The 11,352-nt window shown below is 51.3% G+C and overlaps 1 protein-coding gene across 1 annotated transcript in view; it reads right to left on the minus strand.

The window, feature by feature from the left end:
* Positions 1-348: 348 nt before the first annotated feature.
* The window catches only part of LOC113211592 (uncharacterized), a 15,103-nt gene continuing 4,099 nt past the window's right edge, over positions 349-11,352 (minus strand). The window contains exons 2-5 of the mRNA XM_026430003.2: positions 9,155-9,485; positions 5,933-6,514; positions 4,166-5,384; positions 349-3,056 (exon numbers count right to left, since the gene is read on the minus strand). Of these exons, the coding sequence (XP_026285788.1) occupies positions 487-3,056; positions 4,166-5,384; positions 5,933-6,514; positions 9,155-9,484 (4,701 nt within the window). The 5' untranslated portion in view covers position 9,485 and the 3' untranslated portion in view covers positions 349-486. The remainder of the gene's footprint in view (positions 3,057-4,165; positions 5,385-5,932; positions 6,515-9,154; positions 9,486-11,352) is intronic.

Genomic DNA, 11,352 nt, shown 5'->3' on the forward strand with positions numbered 1-11,352 from the left:
AAGTTCTACTGGGCAAAAATAACTGTAACTGATATTAGTTACAGTTACAGAAAAAAATGTAACTAGTTACAGCTACAGTTATTTAGTTTAAAAATGAAACTAGTTCCAGTTTCAGTTGCTGCAAATTGTAACTAGTTACAGTTACAGAAACTAGTTTAGTTAAATTTTTCCCATCCCTGTTCATGAACACCTTCAATTTACGAGACAAAAACCAAAATCGGTTGCCAGATATTGGGTCGATTAGGGAAAGAACTAATCTTTTCTGCAACTTTTTTGGAGTTTAGGCGACTTTTCCGTAGATTTTGAATTTTTTTTACTGATTTTCTCTGATTTTATGTTGATTTTCACTGACTTTCTGTTGATTTTCACTGATTTTCGTGACTTTTCGTGGTTTTTTGACTTTTATTGACTTTTTTGATTTTTTTACTTTTTTGCGACTTTTTCCTGAGTGTACACCGATTTTTCGAAGTGAGCTACCCCTCGGGATTACTTCTTGGGTTGGCTGAACCGGCAGAAGAGTCTCAGCAGACAACACGAGGCATGCTGCTCAGCGACAAAGCTTCCCAGGACTTCCACAGCCTCATTATCGCCAAGCGCCCCCGCCACGGACAGAACTTCTTTCGCCACAGCGCGTACACTTTGTAGGTCCCTTGTGGCTAGATCCGAGATCCACGCGCACAGGACTTGCACGACATTGCTGCTGTCTGCGCCCTCCAACGCTCCAGCCACGTTGGCCATGTCACCACGCAGCACCACCTCGTCGTTTTCCATGCGCGCGAGCATGGAGAGCAGCGCTGCCGAGCTAGGGCCCACACAGCCATCATCGAGGGCGATTGCAAGCATGATGGTTAACGTGCACATCCACTGCCCAATGTCTTTTTGGTCCGGCACGGGTCCCTCTTGGCAGCAAATCACAGAACACAACTTTCCAACCACCACCTCACCGTACTTCTTGTCTGTGGAGGAGAGTGCGGCAAGATTTTCAGCTCGCGACCTCAGGTTTTGTTCCGATCTCAGCTTGGGAATCTGGGCGCAAAGCTCCTGCACCTCCCTGACCCCGTCACCATCCATAAAGATGGCGAGGGGCAGCGCCTCCACAGCCATGGTGCGAACGGCGAGTCTGTCGGCCGGCTGGGCAGTAAACAGCAGCCACTTAGTGCAAAGGCAGACACCGTCAGCGTAGAGAAGATCCCTGGCTAATGACAGGGCCTCCTGCACCATGCAGCGGACCGCAGCAGGTTTCCCGCCCACCACGTCGTGCATCCATGCGCACAGCAGCCGCGCCGCACTGTCCCCGCTCGCACCCTGCAGCACGCCTCGCCGCATGGCCTCCGCGTGGCTGCACAACTCGACGTCCTGTTTGGCCGCCAACCTGCTCCCCTGCTGCACCATCCTTGCCAGTACCGCCTTGGTCACCACGCCCCGCTCGCCGTTGTCCAGGGCGGCCGCGAGGGTGCGCGTCAGCCCACGCACCAGCACGGGGACATTTGCGCTGGAGAAGAGCAGGCGCGCCTCGTTCATGGCGACGAGCCAGCTGCAGATTGTAGTGACCAGAGCCAGCCCGAAGTCTTTGTCAGTGGACGCCAGCGACTTCAACCAAGCGCCACGTGACGCGCCCTCCTGGGCAGCGCTGCCCATATCCGGGATCCAGCGGCACAGCTCCCGCACCACGCCGGCGCTCTCGCCATCGGCGCCACCGCCCGTTAGCAGAGGCTCCACCGCCATAGCGCGCAACTCCAGCTCGCCAACCTGGGCTACCTCCATGAACGCCGTGTCCTTCATATTCTCCAGCAGGACCCGCGTGACTTCCGCAGAGCCTGAGGCCTCCGCGCACCAGAATAGGGCCGTCCTACCGACATCGTCCCGCTGGTACACGCTGGCGGCCTGACCCGGCTTCTTGTCGAGGCGCTGCAGCTGCTCCTTCTCGCGCATCAGGATCCACTCCACGACGGCCACCGCCCCAGACATCACGGCCGCGTGCAGGGCTGTGATGCCGAACTCGTCCTTGTGCTGCAGCAGGCGGAGCTGGTAATCTGGAACAACGGCGTTGTTGGGAACAAGGACCTTGACCACGGCCAGGTTGCCGTTCATGGCTGCAGCGTGCAGAGGGGTGTGCTTCATGGCCGCACTGTAACAGGAGGCACCGTGCTCCAGCAGCCACGCCGCGAGGCTGGCGTGGCCCTTCAGCGCGGCGTAGTACAGCGGCGTCTTATCCGAATCGGAGGCATCGCTGACATTGACATCTGCACCCTCCCGGACAAGCAGCTCCACGACGGCCAAGTGGCCGCCCTTGGCGGCGCAGCACAGCGGCGGCAGAGCCTCGCTTGCGCCCGTGCGCAGCGAGTGGCCGCTGGGGATGCGCTCCAGAAGGGCAGCGACCACCTCGTGGTGCCCAAAGCCGGCCGCCACGTACAGGGCCGAGTTCTTGTTCCCGTCGCGGTGTTGCGGGTCCGCTCCCCTCTGCAGGAGGCAGCGCACGACTTGTGGGCGGCCCAGGGACGCCGCTAGGTGCAGGACCTTGGCGCCGTCCCCGCCATCCATGTCCATGGAGGCGCCCCGCGGCCACTCGTCCAGCACCGCGCTCAGGATGTCCTCGTCTCCGCCGCGCACCGCCGGCTCCACCGCCTGGCGCATCTGAGCGTCCCAATCCTTGGGGCGCCGCCGCCTGAGCTCGTCTAGCAGCGCACGGAACGCGTTTGGCCTTCCCCCGCGCGCCGCCAGCTGCAGCGCGACCCAGCAGTCCGCGGTGCCAGCCCCGGACAGCAGCAACTCCACGGTAGGGGCACTGCCCGAGCAAGCAGCGGCCTGGATAAGCGGCTGCGCGCCTCGGGGAGTAGGTGCGCTCGACGCGTCCGCGCCTCCGACGCCGCGGTCCAGGAGGAGCTTCAGGGCACCGGCGTGGCCCCACAAGGCCGCATGCCGGAGCAGGGACCTGCCCGCCTCGCTCTTGGCGCTGAAGAGGTCGGCGTCGTGAAGCTGGTCAAGCAGCACGCCCAGCACGTCGGCGCGCCCGGCCAGCACGGCGGCGTCCAGGGGGGAGCAGGATTTGCCGGCTTCTGTAAAGAGCAGATCAGGTTGTATCCTTTCTGGAATGTAAACAAGACAGACGAAACGCGATGTTCAAGGATGAAGACGGCCGAAGTGCCCCCAAAATCAGAGAGTCTGGAAATACCATTAACAACAGTTTTGAACTGTTATCATTTTCCGGTAATAGTATAGAACAGTGACTCAGAGCCGATGAATCACTCTTCTATACCATTGGAAAGGGCTTTTTGAGTATAATCCGGAACACGCTCAATTTATTGGCGCTCGAGTCTGGTTTTCCGGAAAATTAAATAAATATACGTCGCCGCTAACCTTCAGACGGACTTTGAACACGACAGAATAACTTACGTTATTACGGCTGGTCCTGACATTGGTCGGGCCGGCTGGGGTTTTTAAAACATTGCTCATGGATCAAAGACTACGTCTGATTCAAAATATCAAGCTTTCTTTCACTACCGTTGCTTAGATCACAGTTTCCACGCTTCGTCAAAAATGCCTTCTGCTCGGCGTGGCGTGGTCCTGCCCAGAGAGGGGGCCGAGTGCCGGCTCCTGCGAGGCTCCGTACCGGTGAGGCACTCGGCCGGACGGGCGCGCCTTGTTCTATCAAATATCAGTATGAGACTGTTCTTAATTCTACATATTTTTATACTTTTGATTCGCATCTTAAAGACTGGCGGGACACAGAAAACGGCTCATTAGTAATGTGTTAATGTATTTGTAACATCGTAAGGGCGGTGCATCAACTGCGGAAAATGAATTGTGGACTGCAAATTTGAACACCCAGTATCAGCTTCAATGAAATGTCCATGGAGTTCCCTCTCCTAAAGCGAATAATTTAAAATGTTTTTTGTGGTTGGCATCAAACTGCAACAAAACCTTTCATATTGGGTGCTCAGCAACATCGGTATAAAAATGTATTGCACCAAAAATTCAGTACTAAATGAATGAAACAAGCTGGCTTCAAATTTTGTCCGCTGACTATCCATTCGTGCACTTAGGGGGGTAAACGTGTGAATTTTTCCTAATAAAGTCAAACGTTCACCCCTCTAAGTGTACGCATAAATATTCACACAATTGCGTTTCCGGTGTGCGAGCGACTCGCTTCAACTGCTGCACGTACTGTGAAACCGCGACAGCTTCTCCGCGACGCTGGCACTGCCCGCCACGCACAGGGCCGTCCCTCCCATCCAGTCTGCGGAGCAAGGGTCCACGCCGCCCGGGCTCAGCAGCCAGTCCACGACCTCGACCCGGCCGGCGTCGGCCGCGGCGTGCAGTAGCGTGCGTCCCCGGCAATCTCTGCTGAGGGCGTCAGCCCCGGCCTCCACGGCGGCGCGCAGCTGGCTCAGGTCGCCTGAATGCGCGCAGCGGAACGCCTCGTCCTTGACGCGCATCAGGCCCAGAACGCGCTCGGCCTCCGCCCTTGCCTCCTGGAGACTGCGTGCGCGCGGCTGGGCGCCACGTCGCAGGTTGACGAGGCCCTCCTCGCGGAGCACGGCGTGTAGCGCATCGAGCTCCTTGCCCGGCGAGAAACATGCCTCCAGCAGCTCGTCACCGCCACGGCTCAGGTAGCTCTGCAGCTGCTTGCCGAAGAGGATGGGCGAGAAGAGGTCGAGCGTAGGCGAGGCCGTGTCGTGCTCGTGCCAATGCGTCGCCAGGACCAGCAGCAGGCCACGAACGGCGGCGTCTCTCCCCGCGTCCTGCGCTGGCGCCATGGCACGCAGGGCAGCAACGCTGCGGTCCACCATGTCCTGCGAGGGCGGCGTGCCGTCCAGCCCGGCCTGCTCCAGCTCGGCCGCGCAGACGCTGGAGAGCGGAGAGTTGGAGGTCTTCAGCAGCGTGCTCGAAAGTAGGTCGCCGCAAAAATCCCGCAGCACGGCGCCCATCGCCTTGCTGGTAGGACTCCCAAAGGCTATCAGACGAGCGCGAGTAAGTGCGTCGATGTTTGTAAGGTAGGTTTGTATTTCGCCCACCACTACTGCGTTGTAGTCTGGCAAAGGTTTGACCAACAAGCTGCGCATGTAGAACTCGCACATGGGGTGCACTTGCAGCTTTGGTCTTAATTCATAGACGGCCAACGCCCTTGCCAGGTCGGTCGGTTGTTTGCTTTCAGGTTTCCAGTATCTTTCCACTAGATCGGCCTCCGCCATGGCCCACAGCTCCAAAACCACCGCCCTCAGCATCAGCAACTTGTTTCGAAGTATTTCCCTAACTTCTTTTGACCTCAGACCAGCCGAGGTATCCTCCTTCTCGTCGAGATATGCTGCAAACAGTTGGATGGCTTCCGCGTGGCGGACGGAGAGGTTTGCCGATCCCCAGGAGTACTGCATACGCCTGTCTGCCTGAAACATTCAATTTACCATGTAGCTTTCAATTTTCCATTCCTGCCAAGGCACTGATTGTCCACCTTTCCAAATTTATTCTTCTTTATTGGTCATATTCATGAAAGGATAATGACCAATGTTTAAAATGTATTGGAATTTGGACAAGAAACAAGGTAATTTATCTCCCCGACTAAGATTTTAGTGAAAAGAGATATAACAGACAATTTTTAATTCCTAAAGCAACAATTTACCAAGTGGTTCAAAATTCTACTGGTACAACTAGCACGTCACTAGGGCATCGAACGCGATTGTTTTCATTACTAAAGGATTGTTTAACAGTAACAAATAGTATCTTTCCCCGTAGTGATGTGTAAGGTATGATGCATAATTTTGGTTCTCTTAGCAAATTGTTTGCACCTGCAACAAAAAATTGTCTATGTTAACAGGCACGTTTAAACGTGACATGTCCTAACAATTGTTATGGGACACTTCACTCTCATTTTAAACAATTAAGAGTTCTTTTGGGTTAGTACATCTGGTAAAGTATCCTAAAAATATTGGTTTACCTGTGAGAGCTCGCTGCAAAGCGACATCAAACCCCATTCCTTCCACTCTGAGTCGGACAGTTTCAGGGAGGCAGCGGCGACGGTGAGCGCCCCCCAAATGTATGACAGTGATTGGACGTCACGCAGCACCTGGCAGTCCCGATACAGACTGCTGAGTTTCCCACTTGATTGTAGGATCTCGTTGGCATGGGTCCTGAAGTCTATCGCTGGTTCGGCGCTCAGCTCTTTGAACTTTGCTGCCTTGTCTCCGCTGTAACTTCGCAAGCTCGAAGCCAACTCGTTGACGTTCCATCTGAAGGTGTTCAAGTGGCTCAGTGTACTCTCTGCGCTGAACACTACGAATGCCCAGGAGCCATACATAGTTTGGGTTTTCACGAAGGACACCAGATAGTACTCCCAAAACTCCCATGGCACCTCCTTGGACGTCCTCAGCAAGTCTGTCTTGACCGCGCGCACGGCCAGAGCCGTTAGCACGGCCAGGGTGACGCACTCGTCGTCGACCTCTTCTCTTGTCAGTTTTTCTTCTAGTCTCTGCGCGTAGTCCAGTACAAGGTCGAGCTGGCGCATCAGGTCTTCCCAGTTCTACAGTCAAAATAGAAATGTCATACAACTGGCCTGACGTTGAATACTGTTAAAAACTTCTTAGGATTTCCCGAAGATTCACTATAAGCCACTACTAGAAATTCCCAGAGATCTCCGTTCTTAATTTTCATGCCGTAAAACAGCTGTTAAAGGCAGCAAGTTTTTAGTCGTGTATGTGTTTCAAAGCTAAGGTCGTCACGTGAAATCTACGTAGTCCTTTGGTAAATCCCAAGAACGACTTTGGCTATATTTTTTACGACTTCCTCCGTGAAATCACAGAATTTTTTCTAACAGCGACTGCCACAAAGTTAATTCGGCGAGAAGATAAAAGCCTCTTAGACAAATTTGGCAGTTTTTAGTCTGTTTTGTGCACACTTGATAAAGTATGAAAATGAAAAACCTTTCAGGGCTGGAGGTTAGGATGAACGAGCCGTTTTAAGTTTAAACCTCTATTAGGCGTTGAGGAATAAAAGGAGCCTACACCAAAACGATGTCTACATCGGCGTACACGCCCACTCTTCTGCCAAACGCCAAACCAAGTTGCCCGCTCCACATCGCTCCACTGCCAACTCGGTTCAGAAGGAAGCGGGCCTAGTCGTCCTGCCGGCGCCGTTGGGACGGGGACGGGGGAATTTTTCATTTTGCGGTATGAGATGTCATTGGATAAATGGGCCTTTGGCCCGTTTTAGCGGATTCAGTTAAAACCACCTTTTTGCCAGGTAAATCTTTGCTGTCTACAAAGAGTCTGCTTCTTTCAATAAAAGAAAATCTTTGGGGCTGAAAAAATTGAATTAGCCTAACCTGACGTTTTCAGTGGAACACGTGCGTGAAAGGTCTCCTTTGCAATTAGGAAGGAACGAAGAATAAGATTTCTTTCGGATGTTTCGCGCCATAAAAAGGTGTCTAGGCCATAACAATACGGTATTCCGCTGCAATCCAACCGGAACCTGAAGAAGAAAAGTATGACTGCCCGATCTGTTTCCTCCTGGACGCTGATTGGTCAACGATGACCTTGTCATGCCGGTCAGCCAATGAGCGCGCAGAGGGAAGCAGATCAAGCAGTCATGCTCGTCTTCTTTAGGTTCCGGTTGGCTTGCAGCGGAATACCCTATTAACTGCAATATTCGACCGTTCTCTTCAGCTAGTGTCGGAATTCGTTTTGTTTTTATGCTCAACAATGTAATTCCGACAACTAGAAACTAAATTTACCACCTTTATTATTACTTTCGAGTACTATGTTCAAAACACCAATGCAGCATTTTCAGCTGAGTATTTAAGTATTTTCCTATCGCCCATATCTCACCCAAAGACTGGTGCTACACACTTTACTGGCTTTATGTACGCCAGACCACGTCTCGCGTAACAGGCTTCGCGCTCACGAAAGACTGTTACTCTGCGACGCGCCTGGCGCACATATAGGTAGGCCTGCGGCGCTGACACCCGAGACAAGTGAACAGGAGTGTATACGGAAATAGGGCCTTTCGGCTTCGGCCTCCAAATTTGCCATGCCAACAGCATTTCAGGGGGACTTATTAGTCTAAAATTAGGGAAATGAAACCTCTGATATTCGATAAAGATATTCATTGGCTGGGCGATTAGCGAAGCCCATCACTCCACTGACCGAAAAAGCTTCATTCTGTCGGTCTGTCTGTTTGTCTGCCTGTATGCACGATAACTCGAGAAGGAATAAAGCAGTAGCATTCCGGTAATGCTGAAATGCAGAAGAATGCGGGGAAGAAGAAAACGGAAATCGCTACGCTTTAACACAGTGACTTCCGCTTTCTTGTCCCTTGCATTCTTTTGCATTTCTGCTTTACCGAAATGGTTTAATGAGATAGCGATCTGAGAATTTCAGGGTCGTTTTGTATAACTAAAAGACAGATCGAGCTCGAAGATGAGCGCTCTAGCTAAAAATTGACTTTTAAAAAAATCAAAAACCACAGGTCGCAAAATGAATTTATATCGAATATTTTTTAATGGGTGTCTAAGGGTTAACTCGTCAAAGCAGATCTCTTCGGGCGAAAATTTCGTCCGTTTTGCTGTATCTTGTACCCTTTGGGCGCTAGAGATCATTCCTTGACGAAAATAAGGTAAGGAGACCATTCGGTCATTTTCACAATATTTTCGTTAAGAAATGATCTCTAGCACCCAAACGGTACAAGATAGAGCAAAACGGACAACATGTCCGTCCAAAGGCTCTACTTTTACGAGTTGCCCCTTAGAAACCTATAGAAAAATATTCGATTAAAAATACATTTAGAGACCTGTGGTTTTCAATTTTTTTAAAGGCCAACTTTTGAGCTAGAACGCTCATCTTCGTACTCGATCTGTCTTTTTGTGATACAAAACGACCCTTAAATTCCCAGATCGCTATCTCAATTCCTTCTCGAGTTATCGTGCATACAGACAAACAGACAAACAAACGAACAAACATAATGAAACTTTTTCGGTCAGTGGAGTAATGGGCTTCGCTAATCGCTCAGCCAACAACCATATTGTCCCATAACTTTAAACTTTTGAAAATAATTTTTCTGTCTATTTTATTATTCCGGAAAACTACGAGCCCCACCGGGGACTTACATACTTAAATGTCTGTGAAACTTTGGCAACGAAATAATCCAGTCGAGAGATAACACTCACTTGCAGAACGTCGGTTTCTGGGGCAGAGTCCGGAGGATTGAGATTTGAGAGGCAATATCGTGTTTGCACCTGGGTCGACCGGACGCTAGCTACAAAGTCGCTGTCGAGTGGCACGAGCATCGCCTTTACCGTACTCCATGCCTGCGCAAGACGGTCTTCAAACAGTCTCCCCTCCCCTTTGTCTTGAAGCTTTGTGAATTGGTCACTTATCTCGATCACGGTCTGCCCGTCTTGGTCTCGTAGGGCTCTCAATAAAATTTCATAAAGCTTGCTTTTCTCTGGTGCAATTCCTTGTCGCAGTTTGTCCACCACTTCGGCCCTTGTGCCCATCCTGTCGAAAAGAAACAAACATGATAGCAAAGACAAGTTGATAATCTTACTTCGAATGAGTGGCTTTGCAGAGGTAGTAACTCAACCAATTTTCGATTTGCAAGCAACCCTTTTCTACGACTTTGCATGCAAGAGACTTAACCTTTAATTTCGTCAAAAACACCTCCTGCTTGCGTCTAAAGGGTGAGAGAAAGAGCCAAACCGGACAAAGTTGAGGACAGGGGGTTATCCTGTGACAAGTTACCGGGCTGAACGCCATTAAAAATGTTCTCCACGAAATATTTTTTGAGACCTGTTCCTTCTTAATGTTTAAAGGGGTCAATTTTTGAGATAAAATGCTTATCTTCGAGCTCGACATGTCTTCCGACCCTAAAGGTTTCAGGAAACGGTACTTAAAGAAGAAAAGCCAACCAATAGGGTATCCCTCTAGAGCGCGGAGCGGAACTAAGAAGAACAAAATCGGATACAGAGAGCGGTAGTGGGGGCGGGCGCGTGGGGGGTGGCAGGGGAGCCTCCCCGCCCGCTCGCCGCTCATCCACGCGCCCGCCCCTACCACCGCTCTCTGTATCCGCTTTTGTTCTCCTTGGTTCCGCTCCGCGCTCTAGAGGGATACCCTATTGTCCGCGAGCAGATCGGACCGGCATTTCCTTATAGGGCTCTTCCGGTTCGGGTAAGCGAAGCCGCGAAAGCGGAATGTCCGAACGGCTAGAGGGTAATCCGCTGCAAGCCAACCGGAACCTAAAGAAGAAAAGCATGACTACTCGGTCTGTTCCCCCCTTCGCGCTCATTGGCTGACAGCTTCACACACGCCATCGTTGACCAATCAGCGTTCGGGAGGAAACAGATCGGGCAGTCATGCTTTTCTTCTTTAGGTTCCGATTGTGTTGTAGCGGAATACCCTATTGGGTCCATCTCAGCCTGTGCAGTTTATAACACATCCACTTTTCAAAGTAACAGCTATTAGATTGCCCTATTTATAAATTTGTACTATTTGTGGAGCGCCCTTGAGTTCTACTACACTGCCTACGATCCTCACAGTCACAAAATTTTAATAACAAGAAAGATGTACGGCAGACCACCTCTCGCGTAACAGGCTTCGCGGTATCTTACGAAATAGTGTTACGCTGCGACGTGCCTCGCATACATCTACCCTGGCTTGCGGCGCTGACACCCGAATCGAGTAGAGGAGAAGTGTACACAAAGAAGAGCCTACGGCCCACCATTTTCGTCTAGCATAGAGATCCAAAAAAACCGTTTTTTTTAAGTGAAAGTAAAAAACCGGTAAAAAACCGAGTAAAAAACAGTAAAAAACTGTTTTTTTGAATTTTCGTCTTGTTATCAAAATAGTTCCCAAAACGATGTTTTTTCAAACTCTTTTGGTTTCACTGCACTTATAAGTGTAGGACCAATGTGTACTGCAGTTTAAAGTGTAGGACAGACGTGTTCCAAGTTAAAAGTGTAGGGCACCATTGTACCTCAGCTATAAGTGTAGTACAAGAGGTGTCCTACACTTTCAACCGTAGGATACGTCCAGTCCTACACTCGTGGACTCGTGGGGGCAATAACTATAAATTTAAGTGTGCACATAATTCCATGATTTCCGTCGTGATTCTCATTGATTCCCGCTGGTTCCCGGGCCGAAGTGTGTGTGTACCGGGTGATTCAGAGCACGCGCCGCCGTGTTGCGGGTTTGCCTATCCTCGACTCGGCGGGCGCACGGGTGAGAGGTGAGGAGGGGACCCCTCACCTCTCACCTCTCATCCGTGCGCCCGCCGAGGATAGGCAAACCCGCAACACGGCGGCGCGTGCTCTGAATCACCCGGTACACATGAATCCCAGAGTTATTGCCTCCTCGCCTACACTTTAAG

Source organism: Frankliniella occidentalis, unplaced genomic scaffold, assembly GCF_000697945.3.
Source record: "Frankliniella occidentalis isolate FOCC.00 unplaced genomic scaffold, Focc_3.1 Scaffold773, whole genome shotgun sequence".
NCBI classification, from domain to species: domain Eukaryota; kingdom Metazoa; phylum Arthropoda; class Insecta; order Thysanoptera; family Thripidae; genus Frankliniella; species Frankliniella occidentalis.